General features: G+C 43.0%; 1 protein-coding gene across 1 annotated transcript in view; it reads right to left on the bottom strand.

Moving 5' to 3' along the window:
- LOC109930644 (stromal interaction molecule 2-like) overlaps positions 1-17,914 on the bottom strand; it is an 88,312-nt gene that overhangs the window by 5,331 nt on the left and 65,067 nt on the right. The window contains exon 5 of the mRNA XM_048601621.1: positions 3,076-3,276. Within this exon, the coding sequence (XP_048457578.1) occupies positions 3,076-3,276 (201 nt within the window). The remainder of the gene's footprint in view (positions 1-3,075; positions 3,277-17,914) is intronic.

Genomic DNA, 17,914 nt, shown 5'->3' with positions numbered 1-17,914 from the left:
AGGGGGGAGGCAGAAGAAAGGAAACTATAAGCTGGTTACCTGACCTCAGTCGTTGTTAGGAGGGTGGGCTAAGAAGTGGCAGATGAAATACAACATGGAAAAATGTGAGGTATGCATTTAGGCAGGAGCCACAGACTATTTTCTAAACTGGGAAAGGCTTCAGAAATCTGAAGCACTAGTTCAAGATTCTCTTAAGGTTTAAATGCAGATTTAGTTGGCAGCTAGGAAGGGAAATACAGTGTTAGCTTTCATTTCATGAGAGCTATAATAGAAGAGCAGAGATGGAACTTTGAAGATGTTGCAGCAGACCTGATGGGCCAAATGGCCTAATTTTGTTCCTTTAGGCTACAACTCGACATTGCCGAAATCTCACCTAAACATTGTAGATATTGAACATAAGAATGCATGGATCTTCATTTTAATTGAAGCATAAACAAATACATAATCTCACAATGGATGAGGGTAGCACGGTGGCTCAGTGGTTAGCACTACTGCCTCAGCGCCAGGGACCCAGGTTCGACTCCAGCCTCGGGCGACTGTCTGTGTGCAGTTTGCACATTCTCCCCGTGTCTGCGTGGGTTTCCTCCGGATGCTCCAGTTTCCTCCCACAGTCCAAAGATGTGCAGGTTAGGTAGATTGGCCATGCTAAATTGTCCCATAGTGTCCAGGGATGTGCAGACTAGGTGGGTTAGCCACGGATAATGCAAGGTTACAGGGATAGGGTAGGAGGGTGGGCCTGGGTGGGATGCTTTTCAGAGGATTGGTGTGGATTCGATGAGCTGAATGCCTGCTTCCCCACTGTAGGGATTTTATTATTCTTATGTAACAAAGCACAGGCAGTAAAAATTAGGTTATTGGCCATCAGACAATTTAGACATTGTTGGTTAACTCCGGATCATGGCAGATTCTTGTCAAGCAATAACAAATACAGATCGCTCAATAAAATCACAATTCACATTTGAGATGGGTTAAAAGGTAGGAAATAATAGCCACTATCAACAGAAAGAACTTGTATTTATCTAAAGTGACTTTTAAATCTTCAGCATGGCCCAAAATACATCAGAGACAATAATTTACTTTTGAATTGCAGTCACTTCATTTTGTTGGAAAATACAGTAGCCAATTTGCACAGAGCAACATTTCACAAAACAGCAATGAGTCAAATGGTAACTGATTCTGTATGGGTGGTCTGAGGTGAAGGATAAAATGGTGTGTAGAACATTGATTGGACATCAGACATATGACATCTACTCTTCCTTCTCTTCAAAAAAAAAAGGGATTTTTCTATCACACAGGATATACATGTGGGATTAGGAATATTGTTCATGTAAATGCTAGACACAAACACAGATTGGATGGGCTGAACAGCCCACTCTGGTTTTTCTTATATTAATTCATGAGATATGGGTATTGCTGGCTGAGCCAGCATTTGTGGTCTGCCCATAGTTGCCCTTGGAGGTGGTGGTGAGCTGTCTTCTTGAATCATTGCAGTCTGCCTGCTGTGGGTTGACCCAAAATCCCTTTAGGGAGAGGATTCCAGGATTTTGACCCAGCGACAGTGAAGGAACGGTGATATATTTCCAAGTCAGGATGGTGAGTGGCTTGGAGGGGATCTTACAGGTGGTGGTTTTCCCATATATATGCTGCTTTTGCCCTTTGAAATGAAAATGGTCATGTGTTTGGGACGCTGCTACTGAGTGCCAGTGTTAGAGGAAGTAGATGTTTGATGGCTGCTTTGTCCTGAACAATGTCAAGCTCCAGTGTTGTTGTAGCTGCTCCCATCCAGGAAAGTGGAGAGTACTTCATCACAGATAACAAGGTGTAGAGCTGGATGAACACAGCAGGCCAAGCAGCATCAAAGAAGCAGGAAAGCTGACGTTTCCGGCCTAAAATGGTCTAGGCCCAAAACGTCAGCTTTCCTGCTCCTCTGATGCTACTTGGCCTGCTGTGTTCATCCAGCTCTACACCTTGTTATCTCAGATTCTCCAGCATCTGCAGTTCCCACTATCCCAGTACTTCATCACACTCCTGATTTGTGCCTTGTAGATGACGGACTGGTTTTCGGGCGTCAGGAGGTGAGTTACTTGCCACAGCATTCCTTGTCTCATACCTGCTCTAGTAGCGTGTATATATGGCGAGCCCAGCTGAGGTTCTGGTCAATGATAACGCTAAAATGTTGACGGTGGGGGCAGTGGCTAGATTATCTCTTACCAGCGATGGTCATTGTCTGGTATTTGTGTTGCAATGTATATTACTTGCCACTTATCAGCCCAATATTGTCCAGATTTTGTTGCATTTGAACATGGACTGCTTCAGTATCTGAGGAATTGCAAATGATGTGGAACATTGTGCAATCGCCAGCGAACATCCCCAGTTCTGACCTTAAGATGGAGGTGAGGTCATTGACGAAGCAGCTGAAGATGGGTGATCCTAGGACACTACCCCGAGGAACTCCTGCACAGATGTCCTGGAGCTGAGGACTGGCCTCCAACAACCACTATGATCTTCCTACGTGCCAAGTATGACTCCAATCAGCGGAGAGTTTGCCTCCTGATACCCATTGGTTCCAGTTTTGCTAGGGCTCATTGATACCACACTCAGTCAAATGTGAACTTGATATCAAGGGCTGTCACGCTCACCTCACCTCTGGAATTGAGCTCTTTTGTTCATGTTTGAACCAAGGTTTGTAGTTTAATACATTTCATTCATAGATAACACAGAGTGGAGCTGGAGGAACACAGCAGGCCAGGCAGCATCAGAGGAGTAGGAACGTTGACGTTTCGGCTCAGGACCCTTCTTCAGAAATGTTTTCATTTGGTATTTTTTCATAAAGTTCTTGAGTCAAGCCTCACAAGTAATAAGTGAGAAATTAACTTGGGTATAAGATAACTTCATGTCATTTTTAACTGCCTGTAGTTTCAAGGTTAGGAGTCACATGACACCTGGTTATGGTCCAACAGGTTTATTTCAGTTGATGAAGGAGCAGCGCTCCGAAAGTTTGTGATTTTAAATAAACCTGTTGGACTACAACCTGGTGTCATGTGACTTCTGACTCTGCCCACCCCAGTTCAACACCAGCATCTCCATATTTAGTTTCAAGGGCATTATCAGCACGCTCAGCAGAACAGAAAACCCAGCTGTCAACTGTTTCCCTCAAAACTAACCTGGGTAGGCCAACTCCTCGAATGTTGTTTTCCTGGAAAACCTTGGCATATTGTGGCAATTCCACAAAATTAATTAACCAATCCATCGTTTCATCCACTGTCCAATTGTATACTGCAAGAAAATAAAGAGACATAATTAGTGATAAATCAAATTTAACTACACAGGACAACATTAGGTTATAGGGCACAAAAACAGACCAATCTGTCCAAACAGCCACTTGAGACTTTCTCATCTAAAAATACCATCTAACCATCTAATCTCTTCTCTCTCAAACGTTTCTGCTTAAATGCATCTTATGATTTATTTCAACCACTCTGCGGTTTTCAGTTCCAAATTCTCAGCACTCTTGTGCAAAAGGAGTTTTCTTTTCTGTATTATCTAATGAATTTCTTGGTGACTATCTTATACTGATTGTAATTATGTTCCTCCCCACAAGAGGAAACATTGTCCTGTATAAAAACTATTCAGAATTTTAAAGACCACAATTAGGTTACCTGTCAGCCTTCTTGATAGACCTAGCCTGTCAATATTTTCCTGATTATATACAGCCATGTGTATCAATATAATCCTTGTAAATTTTCTCTGCACTCTCTCCAATGTCTCTATTTCCTTCTGATGTACTGCAAACAGAACTGCATGAGTGCTCAAAATATAGTCTTGATGCCATAACTTCCCTAATTATCATTTCTATCCATCTAGAAATAAAGATTAGCCTTTGGTCAGCTTTTTAATGAAGCACAACTTCAGTGATTGGTACAGATAGTAGGAACTGCCAATGCTGGGGTGTGAGATAACAAGGTGTGGAGCTGGATGAACACAGCAGGCCAAGCAGCATCAGATGAGCAGGAAGGCTGACATTTCGGGTCTGGACCCTTCTTCAGAAATGGGGAAGGGGAAGGGGGCTCTGAAATAAATAGGAGAGGGGAAGAGGCGGTGATAGGAGGTGGATAGTGGAGCGGATGGGCGGAGACAGGACGGACAGGTCATTGAGGCGGGGATGAGGAGGGGTTGCTGGTCTTGGGATGAGGTCGGGGGTGGGGAGATTTTGAAGCTCATAAAGTCCACATTGAGACCATTAGGTTGTAGGTTCCAAGGCGGAAAATGAAGTGCTGTTCCTCCAGTTTTCAGCTGGCATCTTTGTGACACTGGAGGAGGCCCAGGATGGACGTGTCGTTCAGGCAGTGGGAGGGAGAGTTGAAGTGGTTCGTGATTGGGAGGTATTGTCGTTTGTCGGTATACTTGCATTCAGATACCCCTTTGATCGTCCTCCTTGCCTAGATATGCATCTTTCAAGTAACAAATTAACTTCCTATTTTCCTCCCGAAATGTAGAACATCACATTTACTGGTTAGCTTTATTGGACAATTATTTGCCTGTTCTATGAGTTTATTAATGTTTTCCTATAACTTGTCGCCGTTCTCCCTGGTATTAATGATTCATCCCACCCCAGCCAACCGCAAAATTTGAGGCAATTTTCAATCAATGAAATCAAGGTAGTAAGTCAGCAAATTTATCAATAAAAACAAGGGAGTATTCTGAACCTGTCCATAACCTTTTGTCTCTCTGCAGTATAGTAGCGACCAGCCTGACTTAACACATTTGAGCCAATTGTCTTATTTGTCCTGTTATCAGTGAACCACCTTCAATTATTATGTCATATACTTTTGTCTAATTACCCATTATGTATCAAATCTAAGCTGCTCCTCCTCGACAAACTTATTAAACTGTCTGAAAATTCCTTACCAATGGTTAACTGCCTACATTAGATAATTGTGGTCCCAAATTCCAAGACCAGCAGAATTCCAAGGCTGCAATCCCCGACTTTACCATTTCTATGGCTACTCCAGTTCAGCTTCAGAACAACAGTAGACTTGTAGGTTGCTGATTTTTCTTCAGTAGTTTGAGAGATGTGAGCATCACCTAGGCCACCTAATTGCCTCAGAAAAAGATGGTAATGATCTGCCTTATTGAATTACTGCTGTCCATCGGGTGTAGGGACACCCACAATGCTGTTGGGGAGTTCCAGGATTTTGACCCAAAAACAGTGAAGGAACAGAGATATGCAGGTCAGGTTGGTGCTTGACCTGGAGGGGAATTTGCAAGTGGTGACGTTCCCATTTGTCTGCTGTTTGCAAGTCGAGAAGATGCCTTGAGAGGAACTTTGGTATGTCACTGTAAATTTCGTAGATGGTGTACACTGCTGCTACTTTTTATCAGTGGTAAATGGAGTGCCATTGGAAGGTGTCAAGCTTCGAGTGTTGTTGGAGCTGCACTCATCTAGGTAACTGCATCATATTCCTGACTTGTGCCTTGTTGATGGTGGACACGATCTGGAGAGTCAGGGCATGAGTTCCTCAGGAATTCCTAGCCTCTGACCTGCTCTTGTAGTCACAGTATTTACAACTAGTTCAGTTCAGTTTCTGGCCAATAGTAACCCCCAGGGTGTTTATCAGGAGGGGTTCAGCAATGGTAATGCCACTGAACGTCAAGGGGTGATGGTTAAATTCTCTCTTGTTGGAGATGGTCATTGCCTGGCACTTATGTGGTGCCATCATTACTTTGCCACTTGTCAGCCCAAGCCTGAATGTTGTCCAGGTTTTGCTTCACATAGAAACAGGCTGCTTCAGTATCTGAAAAGTCGCGAATGGTGCTGAACATTGTGCCATCATCAGAACATCCCAGCTTTTGACCTTTTAGTGGAGGCAAAGTCATTGATGAAGCCCTAAAGATGGTTAGGCATGGTACACAACCCTGAGGAACTACTGCATGTGTATCCTAGAGTTCAGGTAAGTGATCTCCAATAACCACAACCATCTGCCTTTGAGTCCAGCCAAGGAAGAGTTTCTCCCCTACTGTACCCATTGACTTCACATTTACTAATTTAGGGTGAATTCTGTTGTTACTATCATTGCATTGCAGTTGGGAACAGTGGGGATTAGATGTCACTGCTCAATGGGGGAATTGTAAAATACTGAATGTATCATGTTACATTTATCTCATTTTATAAAAATGTCTAACTTTCTTTGGCTCCAACCAAAGAACCACCACTTTTCTGAAGCCAGACCTGGATAAATGATGGACAAATTAGTGGTTCAAAATTGTAGTGCACAAAATATTCAGCAGAGGGAGACCAATTCCTTAACAAGCCATGTGTGTGTGCTGCTTGGAGTTTAATACTTCCATATTATGTTTATATAGAAAAGAAAGGCACCGCTCAGCTCAACATATAACATGGGGTCAATAGTAATTTATCTAAATTCATAAAGCATGGATACAATAACCTGACTTTATGTATTACGCTAGCTCTTACTATTGCATTCATTAACTCTTCTGGAGAATTAAATACTGGAGTTATGTTAATCTTTAACTAAAACATCTTATTAGCTGCCATAAATTGCTAATGATTAATTGAGAATTAGAGAGAGTTGGAGACATGCTAAATTAACTTATAAAAGGCTGTGTTCTTTTTGTTGTCAAAATTATATTAAAGTCTTTAATATGGTGGCTGTATAACATAATCAATAAGCCATTTGTTCCAAACTGAAAAAAAAATTCAACTGTACGTTGGCCCAGAAAAACAGAGGGCTGTTACTCCATTAAATCCTCTTTCTGACACCAAAGCCCTGAAATAGAATTCCAATCATGTTATGCTCTTTCATCCAATCACATGGTGTAAAGCTGTACAGCTGTTGTTATGGCAGTGCTAACACAAGACACAAACTCTAGCCATAAAACACAAACCAGTTAGACTACTGTCACGTCTGCTAAGCAATAATCTTCAGCATAATGAATCTGTTCAACAATGAATTAGTTTCCATAGTGAAAGTTCCTTTACCCATCAAATTCCTTACAATTCATTGCTTCTTTTGTAAAATCTCCATCCTAGCCTGAACAGCTTCTGTCTCACTCTTACTTTCTGCTTACTGTTGCATCCTTGCAAACAAGATTCTGGCAATTGTAAAACAACTGTATGACTCTATGCCCTGAACTTTACTCCTCCAAATAGGAGATGTACCAATATTCACATCCGTCACTTCAAACTCCAGTTTTAATTCTTTGATGTGAATGAAAATTAGGGTACACTAATTTAGAAGCATCTTGGATTTTGATCTTATTCCAGAGCTATTTATTTGGGGAAAATCCAGTCGCCATTCTTCCACATTTGGGATCACTGGTATCATTGCACTCCATAAACTACTTCAAATGATTGTAAAAGATCCAGGTCTTAATTACTTTTTCTCATATCAGGTAGCATCCTTGTGAGCCCAAGTTTTTTTTCCTTTATTCATTGACAAGATGAGGGGCGTCGCTGGTGAGGCAGCATTTATTGCCCATCCCTAATTGCCCAGAGGGCAGTTGAGTGTCAACCAAATTGCTGTGGGTCTGGAGTCACATGTAGGCCAGACCAGGTAAACATGGCAGGTTCCTTCCCTAAAGGAATTAGTGAACCAGGTGAGTTTTTCCGACAATCGACAATGGATTCATGGTCATCATTAGATTCTTAATTCCAGATATTTATTGAATTCAAATTCCACCATCTGACCTGGCGGGATTCAAACCCGAGTCCCAGAACATTATCTGGGTTTCTGGACTAATAGTCCAGCGATAATACCACTAGGCCATTGCCTCCCCTAAAAAAAAGTTACAGCATCTCTAAAATTCCAAAACTATTCTATAACGGACAGTTGGGACTCCATCCCAGATCTGAAAGAACGTTTCAAGGACAGATTAATAAGTCACTGACTCCACTGCAAAGACCACATAATGCCAATCCCTGAAGGTTGCAGTATCCGTTCTTACCCCGAGATACCAACTGACACCAGCACAGAATCACTTTAGAGCAGGTCTTGGCCCAACACGGGAGTGAAGGAACTGGGATCTGTCTCTTGGCCCTAGAGGCTCATGGTCACTGGCCTGACATGTTGCCAAGAAGATGATGTCTAACATCAGCAGGCACACTCCTCTCTACTTGGTTGAAAAGACAAGTGAAGCTAGTGATGATTCAACATCAGTGAGAGTTTAGTAAATGCAGTATATCTCTACTAACCTCAGTTCAGTGACCTTTCAACAATTCTTTCATGAGATATTGGCATTGCTGGCTAGACCAGCATTTGATGTCATTAATAATCCCTTGAGAAGGTAATAGAGAGCAACCTACTTGAATCATTGCAATCCACCTGATGTTGGTACACCCACTGTGCTGTTAGTTAGAGAGATCCAGGGTTTTAACCCTGCATCAGTGAGGAAGTGGGATATAATTCTAGGTCAGGATGGTGTGTGTCTTGGAGAACTCGCAGGTAAGCAGTGTGGTAGAGGTCATGGAATCCATGAAGTGTGGAAGCAGGGCATTCGGCCCCTCAAGTGCACACCGACCTCCGAAGAGCATCCCAACCAGACCCACACTCCCACCCTATCCCTGTAACCCTGAATTTCCCATGGCAAATCTTTGGACTTCGGGAGATAACTGCAGCACCCGGAGGAAACCCACGCAGATACAGGGAGAATGTCTGTGTGGAGTTTGCACAGTTGCCTGAGACTGGAATTGAACCGGGTCCCCAGCACTGTCAGGCAGCAGTACTAAACATTGTGCCACTTGGGCTCAAAACAAGCTGACAATCAAATCTTGGTGAATTGCTGCAAAGCATCTCATAGATTATAGATACTGCTGCCACTGTGCATGTGGTAAAAGGTAGTGAATGCTTAAGCTGGCGAATAGAGTGCCAATCAAGCAGGCTACTACATCCTAAATCAGGTTGAACTCATCCAAGCAAGTGCAGCTTATTCCGACACATTCCTGTCTTGTTCCAAGAGACAGACAATGAGGAGACAGGAGTCGAGTTACACGTCACAGAATTCCTACCCTCTGACCTGCTTTTGTTGCCACAGCATTTATAACAGCATATCAACTTCAGTTTCTGGTCAACAGTAATCCTCAGGATGTTGATAGCGGGGAAGCAAAATCTGAAATTGCTGGAAAAACTCAGGTCAGCCAGCATTTATGGGGAGAAAGCAGAGTCAGGTCCAGTGACCCTTCTTCAGAAGGCACTAGAGAGATCAGACGTGGTTTATAGAGGATGTTGTCAGGGCTTGAAAATTTGAACTGTAAAGAAACATTAAAATGGTTGGTGCTATTTCCACTGAAACCCAGGACAGGTTTGATTGAAAGATATAACTTATGAGTTGTAAAGAAGGGAGCACTGGACCTGAAATGTTAACTCTGCTTTCTCTCCACAGGTGCTGCCAGACCTGCTGAGTTTGTCCAGCAATTTCAGATTTTGCTTCTGATTTATAGCATCCACAGTTCTTTGGATTTTTGTTGATAGTGGGGATTCAGTGATGGTAATGCCAAGGGGGATATGCCTAGATTTCTCTTCAAAACTGCTATTCATTATCCTGAGACTGATCGGTATCCAGGTCTTGTTGATTATCGACATGGACTGCTTCATTCTCAGAGGAGTTAAAAATAAAACTGAATATTGTGAACGGGGAGGGGGGAGACAATGGCGTATTGGCACTGTTGCTGGTCTAGTAATCCAGAGATCAGGTTACGTTCTGGGGACCCAAGCTGGTACTGCAGTTTAACTTAAAAATAAATCCAGAATTAAAAGTCTAATTATGACCACGAAGCCACTGTTAATTGATGTAACAACCCAGCTGGTTCACTAATATCTTTCAGAAAAGGAAATCTGCTGTATTTACCTGGTCTGGCCTACATGTGAGTCCAAACCTACAGCAATCTGGTCGACTTTTGACTGCCCTCTGAAATGGCCTAGCAAGTCACTCAGTTGTATCAAATCACGAACAAGTCTCTAAAGGAATGAAACTGGACGGATCACCTGGTATCAACTCAGGCACCAGAAATGACAATGGCAAACACCGCTCTGCCAATCCTTTAGCCATTTCCTGATATGGAGTCAATCAAATTGGCTGTAGATTGGCATCTCTGATATTAGAGACCTCAAGAAATGGTTGAGGTGGATCATCCACTCGACATTTCTGGCTGACAACATTTGCAAATGCTTTAGCCTTGCTTTTTCCCACTAATGTGCTGAGCTGCTCCATCATTAAGGATGGAAATTTTGTGGTGTTTTCTCCTGCTCCTGTTTCATTCTGCAATACTATTGGATGTTGCAGAACTTAGATCTCATCCTTTGGTTGTGAGGTTGCTTAGAATGAGCTCACAGTATTTGGCACACAGGCTATTTATTTACTCACCTCATTAACGGTCTGCTCACCTCAACATAACAGATTCCAAATTATGAAAATAAAACAAAATTAATGTAAATTCAATCGTTACTTGATTCTCACACTGAGGAACTACTGTTACAGGGGCCTACGGAATCATTAATGTTGGAGGCAAACCCCAGAAGGAAAACAGTTGAGAAATCTCCTGTAGAGAGGACCTTCATCTCCACCTTTCATGCCCTGGTGAGAACATAGGAACAGAAGCAGGCCACTTAAGCCTATTCCAACATTCAATGATATCATGGCTGATCTGTGGCCTAACTCCATACACCTGTCTTTGGCCCATATCCCGAATACTTTTGCCTAACAAAAAGGTATCTATCTCAGATTTAAAATTAACAATTGATCCAGCATCCACTGCCATTTGTGGAAGAGAGTTCTAAACATCTACCATCCTTTGTGTGTAGAAGTGCTTCCTAAAATCGCTCCTGAAAGGTTTAACCCCAATTCTCAGGCTGTGTCCCTAGTTCTAAAAGTTTATCTACCTTGTCTTTTCCTGTTAATGTCTTGAAGATTTCAATCAGATCACCCGTTAACCTTTTAAATTCAAGACAAAACAGATCAGATTTGGATAATATATCCTCATAACTTAATCTGGAATAATTTTGCGCTGCTAAATTTGAAGAATAAGTGTACCTTAAGATTAACTTATATTCTAACAGCCTCTTTCCAATGCACAAGACTTCTTGACTCAATTTCCGGACATTTTGAGGTATTTGCCCAGGCCAACAAAGGCTCCTAGCAGAGTTAAGGGATGGCAACACTTTAGGTAAGACTTCCTACGTTTGATTATTAATATATTTGAGCAATCCCACACAAACATTGCTATTGTCTTTATCTGAAATGATGATCATCATTCCACTTCCTGTTCATCCCCCCGTGAGAAAGGAACCTTTGAAATTCAAAAAGCACCTCCTGAAAACTCAAAAAAAAGTCGCCATCAACAAAGTTATTCAAGACAGTTTTTACTTCCCTTCCAAAAGAGTCCTCAAAAAAAAAAGTCCGATTTTCCGATGGTCAGACATCCATTATTCCAATATCGATAGGAGTGTCGTACGGGCACCCTGAGGAATCCCTACTGTAGCAGACTCTAGAGGATTATCCCAGGAAATTAAACTTTCCACTGCGCAACCTCTCTACAGTCTGAGCCCTCTAAGTTTCCCTTTAAATTGGTGAATTCAGAGAGTTCTGATGACATTAAGTCAATAGTTCCTCGGGGAAAGTTAGACAATTAAATACATAGTGGGGGCAGAGCAACTACTAAACTGACCCCATAGTTACCACACACACTCCGAGGTGACCATGACGCACACATGTCTCCAACTCTGTCCCTGACCCACATTCTCCCCAATCTGACACATCCTTCACTTACTTCACACCACACCCAAACACACCACCTCCAATCCCAAACCCTAAGCCCTACGCTGGCCAGACTAGACCACACATCCAACCAACCTGACCACCCCATCATCACCCTAATGGACCTAAACCCTTCCTGACCCAACACTTACCCTTCCAGCGTACCAGCAAACCAGATTTCTCCCATCCATGCTGATCTACCCTAAACAATGCATCCTCTCCTTAGCACACCTTACCACCTGGCACCTACCCACTGTGCTTGACCCTACCCATCAGGCATACTACCCCCTACACAGATGGCACCCTACTTAGCTGCTCCCAAACCGCCCCCATCTCCTACTCATTTAGCATCCTAAACCTGGCTTCCTACTCCCTACTCAGTAGACATCCTACTTACCTGACTCCCCTCTGCCCCCAGCACACCTAACACCCTACCAAAGCACCCTAACATTACACTCACCTTACATACTCAAGACTTGACAACAACTGTCAAAGTAGCGATCTCGACCTTAAAATTTCTGCTGTGAAAAGGGTGCATGGTTTGCCTTTCACTGTCAGTTGTGTGCGAAGAAAGAACTGCGTTTCTGAAGCCCCAAGTGGAATCTCTTCTCAAAAAGGCCAGAGTGGCAAGATTGTAACCCCTCAGAAAAACTGGCCTGATATGTGACCCCCTGCTTGCACCCAGCCTCAGGCAGAACCTCTGCAGCAGGGCCTCATCACTTCCCACAGCCTTGCAGTTGGGAAAATAGCAGATACAGGAAGGGAAGGTTTACAGTTGGAGACTTCCTGGCAGCATTTTTTGGACAGTAGCTGGAAGGCCGTGCAGTCTGAAATGATACAGGCCTGTAGCAGACGGGAACTTTCCTTAACTATTTCCAGTTGTTAATCCATCTGGCCTGCATAAACAACTTGACCCAGGTCACACCAGGCAGGCAGCACAGAAGCGTAGGAAAGCAGAACAAAAGCCAACCAGATGTTAAGTCACTGTGTCACTGAATCCACCTCAACCTTCAAATACATTTACCAGTATATTCCACTGAAACTTGTGGAGTGAAAATTGCAGCCACCATTTGTCACCAGCCTATTCTTTAACTCTTCAAAAGGCCTAGGATTAATGATAAATAACTCCTCTACCGAGATGACCTCATTCTCCCCACAAAAGTACTTTTCTGTGATTTGTATGCATTGTAGTAACCAAGGCTGAAATCTGGGAGCTGGATTCTTCATCCCTTTTAAATCCAATTTGCTGAAGAAAGCTGACCAGTGAGAAAGATTGTTGTTTCTTGAGAAGGGAAGCGGGTGAAAACAAAATAAACTTGCAATTCAGGACATGTCCAAGAAAGTTTCCTAAATCAATACGTAGAAGGCCCTACTCGGGAGGATGCAACATGGGACCTCCTCTTAGGAAACAAAGTCGGGCAAGTGATTGAAGTGTCAGTCGGAGGACACTTTGGGTCCAGTGACCATAACTCTCATAGTTTTAACACAGTTATGGAAAAAGATAGGACAGGTTCACAGGTTAAGGTGCTAAACTGGAGCTGGGTCAATTTTGGGGCCATTAGGCAAGATTTAGCAGAGGTCAATTGGGTGTGTCTGTTTTGAGGTACAGGAATGACTAGCAAATGGGAGGCTTCTAAAAGTGTGATATTAAGAGTCCAGGGACAGTATGTCTCTGTTAGGGTGAAGGGAAAATCTAACAGGTTAAGGGATCCCTGGCTGAAGATGGATATCGAGGCTTTGGTTAGGCATACACTGGGTTCATGCTATCGGGCTCAAGTGAATCCCTACATGAGGTGGGAGTATACTTAAGAGGGAAATCTGAGGAGCAAAAAGAGGATGTGAGACGGATCTGGCAGATAAAGTTAAAAGTTAATCCCAAGAGGTTTTATAGCTATATTAAGAGTAAGAGAGTGCCTAGGGAGAGAATAGGTCCCCTTAAAGATGAACATAGCTGTCTATGTGTGGAGCCACAGGAGATGGGGGAGATTTTTAATGAATATGTCTCCTCAATGTTTACTGAGGAGAGAATCACAGAAGCAAAGCAAATAAAGGAAACCAGTGGGGATGTTTTAGACCGCATACATATTACCAGAGAGGAGGTGTTTGCAGCCTTAAAGCGCATTAAGATGGATAAATCCCCTGGGCCTGATCAAGTCCATTCTCAGATATTATGGGAGGCTAGGGAAGAAATTGCAGAGGCCTTGCAGAGATTTTTGCTTCATCTTTAGCCACTGGTGAAGTTCTGGAAGACTGGAAGGTGGCTAATGTTGCTCCATTGTTTAAGAAAGGTAGCAAAGACAAGCCAGGGAACTACAGGCCACTGAACCTTACATCAGTGGTAGGCAAGTTATTGGTGAGGATACTGAGGAACAGGATTAACCAATATTTGGATAGTCAAGGTCTGATTAGGGATAGTCAGCATGGATTTGTGCGCAGCAAGTCATGTCTCACAAATCTTTTAACGTTTTTCAAAGAGGTAACCAAGAGGATGGATGACAGTAGGGAAGTGGATGTTGGCCATATCGCCTTTAGTGAGTAAGGCCTTTGACAAGGTCCCACATGGCAGGCTCTTCGTAAAGGTTAGGTCATATGTGATCCAGGGAGAGCTAGCTAATTGGATTCAAAATTGGTTCAATGGTAGGAAGCACGGGATGATGGTTGCAGGTTGGTTCTTGGACCTGAGGCCTGTGACCAGTGGTGTGGCACGGGGATCGGTGCTGGGATCTTTGTTATTTACATAAATGATCTGGATGTGAATGTACAAGTCATGATTAGTAAGTTTGTGGATGCTACAAAATTAGGAGGTACAGTTCATAGTAAAGAAGGTCAAAAATTACAGTGAGATCTTGATCAGAAGGGAAAGTGGGCTGAGGATTGGCAAATGCAATTCAATACTGGTAAGTGAGAGGTATTGCACTTTGGAAAGTCAAACCAAGACAGGACTTATACAATAAATGCTAAGGCCCTGAGGAGTGTAGTGGAACAGAGGGACCTAGGAGTACAAATACATAGTTCGTTGAAAGTAGTGTCACAGGTGGACAGGATGGTGAAGAAGGCATTTAGCATGCTGGGCTTCATCAGTCGAGATATTGAGTATAGGAATTGAGATATTATGTTATAGTTGTGGAAGTCATTGCTGAGGCCTCACTTGGAGTACTGTGTACCATTTTGGTCACCCTGTTATAAGAAAGGCATAGTTAAACTGGAAAGTGTACAAAGAAGATTTACAAGGATGTTGCCAAGACTAGTAGGCCTGAGTTATAGGGAAAGGTAGACCAGGATAGGACTTTATTCCTTGGAACATGAGAATGAGGGGTGACCTTATTGAGGTGTATAAAATCATGAAGGACATAGATAGGATGAATACATATAGTCTTTTTCCCAGGGATGAAAACTACAGGGCATACGTTTAAGGTGAGAGGGGAAAGATTTATGGAGGGACAACTTTTTCACGCAGAGAGTGGGCTGCCAGAGAGGGTGGTTGAGGCAGGTGCAATAGCAACATTTAAAAAACATTTGGATGGGTATATGGATGGGAAAGGTTCAGAGGGATATAGACCAAATGCGGGCAATTGGAACTAGCTGAGTGGGCACCATGGTCAGCATGAACCAGTTTGGGCTGAAGGGCCTGTTTCCATGCTGCATTACTCTATGACTCTATGTCCTTAAGTTACTTACATCACCGAAGCATCATTCAAATAATACTGATGTATAGAACCAAATAGGTTCAACATTTGTTTTTAAATAGGGCTACCACTTACGTTCACACCAATTAGCCAGGACATTTTGCACATAAATCAAAGTACTTTTAGCTCTGCAGCTCCATGTGACATTAGTCAATGGATTTTCTACCTCAAATACGAAAGAATTACATTTTCCTGCCACATGAAACAAGCTGGGAGGTAAGACAGAGAAATGGGTGAGACACATTGGGTCGAGTCTCCAACTCATTCCCGCTTCCATGAGCACTGCAGTCTATCAAGGTTGGCTACCAACTCTACAGCAGTGGGGGCCATTTTGTGGCTGTGCCATTGTTGGAGCAGCCCCATCATGTGCCAGCACAATCAGCTCAATTGAGGCAGGAACAATCCATGTGACCACTGGAGCAAGAGATTCCTGCCCCACAATGACAGGGTCACAGAGACCGAAAACTGCGACCCCATCCACGTACTACACCCACACAGAGGTTTTCCTTCCTCTCTGACTGCTCTACCAGCTTTAGGTCTCCTTCTTTCTTGACTTCCTGGAGAGTATGCAACAGCCCCTCATGCTCACCTATTCACCTCAGCAGGATCCACCTCTCTCATGAGAGAAGTCAAGAAGGAAAAAAAAGAGGCCCAAAGCTGGCAGAGCAGTTAGAGTGGATGGGGAAACCTCAATGGATGTGGTCGCAGTTTTCAGTCTCTGTGACCCTGTCATTGTGGGGCAGAAGTTTCCGGCTCCAGTAATCACATGGACTGCTCCCATTGGTCTGCCTCGATTGAGCTGGCCTGCTCCAACAACGGCACAGTCACAAAATAGCACCTAAATGGGTCCTCAGTTGTTCTAATCGACTGTTCAGGGCTGTGGAGCCTGTAGCCAATCCCAATAGATTGCTGAGCACCCATGAGCAAAGTCTCACAGAAGTGGGAACGTGTTGGATCCTCCAAGCTTGTTTTGACATGGCAGTAAAATTCAACTCTTTAGTATTGGAGGTACAACATTCATTGACTACAGTCACATGGAGCTGCCTCCTGGTGCCCCAGACAGTACTTTCTTAATTGGCCATCTCTGGGTAGAATCCAGCAGACATCCCGCAGTTGCCCCAGAATCGATGCCACATCAGAATTGTGATCGCATTTGGGAATGTCCATCCAAGAGACTGAAGCTAATATGAGTTTATCCAAATCATTATATTAGACAGCGATGTAACTGAACATCAATATCAACTTATCCCATCCACAGGGTCATACACCGAATATAACTCTTCACTCATATAACTAGACACAGCTGAGCCTGACACAGGACAAGGTACTTTAATACTGCACTATTCACAGAGTTGCTAGCTTTAGTAAATGCAGCTGCCCGCAGTCTTCATCTCCTATTAAGTGCAATTATTTTAAAGATCATTGACGGTGCTTCTGACAAAATCCTGTATCAAGATGCAACAAACACTCCAGAATTAAAACTGCCATCTTTTTCTTTCAGTGGAGATTAAGTCAAATCCACAGGCAAACACCTGCTGAAAGCACATTTTTACTAGTTCTTGTTTGCTTCTGGTTTTCGCCATACTGCATTAAATTTAGTCCATCTCCATAGATACATGGCTACTGATAAGTCATATTTCTTTTTCTTTTCTCACCACCAGCACTCCCTCACCGCTGTTCTATCCTCTCGCTATCAGTCCACATAAAAGGATGCCATTGCCAGGCACTGAACTGTGAGATAGGTGTTGGGGAGTTTAGTTAAAAGGAAAGTTAACTGTTAGCAGCTGCATGGTTTGAAGTACTTTCAAATCCTTCCAAACCAAAATGGACTATGGTAGATAGTAATCAGAAACAAAAACGTATGAAACACAGAATGCTGCTTTTATTATATTTGCTTAAAAAGTGAAGATAATTTTTCTTTCACTTTTATCATAGGAACATAGCAACACAGGAACCCTTCAAGCCTGTTCCACCATTCAATGAGATCATAGCTGATCTATAGTCTAACTCCATATACCTGCCTTAGGCCTATATTCCCCAATACCACTGCTGAACAAAAATTTATCTATCTTGGATTTAAAATTAACAGCTGAGCATAAAGCAGCATTTAACCTCAGTCAGAATTTATCGTAGTATGTTTTCTGAGGTTGACTCATTCCTTTCCCAAGCATTTAAAGAGTTGAAAGAAGGTTATAGCAGGTGAGGATCTAGAAACTATTATCACTAAGGAGGCAATGCTGGGCAAGCTAATGGGGCTAAAGGTAGACAAGTCTCCTGGCCCTGATGAAATGCATCCCAGGGTACTAAAAGAGGTGATGGGGGAAGTAGCAAATGCACTAGTAATCATTTACCAAAATTCACTGGACTCTGGGGTGGTTCCCGCAGATTGGAAAACAGCCAATGTGACGCCTCTGTTTAAAAAAGGAAGTAGACAAAAAGCAGGTAACTATAGGCCAGGT

Source organism: Rhincodon typus, chromosome 1 (genome assembly GCF_021869965.1).
Source record: "Rhincodon typus isolate 14 chromosome 1, sRhiTyp1.1, whole genome shotgun sequence".
Classification (NCBI taxonomy): Eukaryota; Metazoa; Chordata; class Chondrichthyes; order Orectolobiformes; family Rhincodontidae; genus Rhincodon; species Rhincodon typus.
This window is presented reverse-complemented; position numbering and strand designations above follow the sequence as displayed.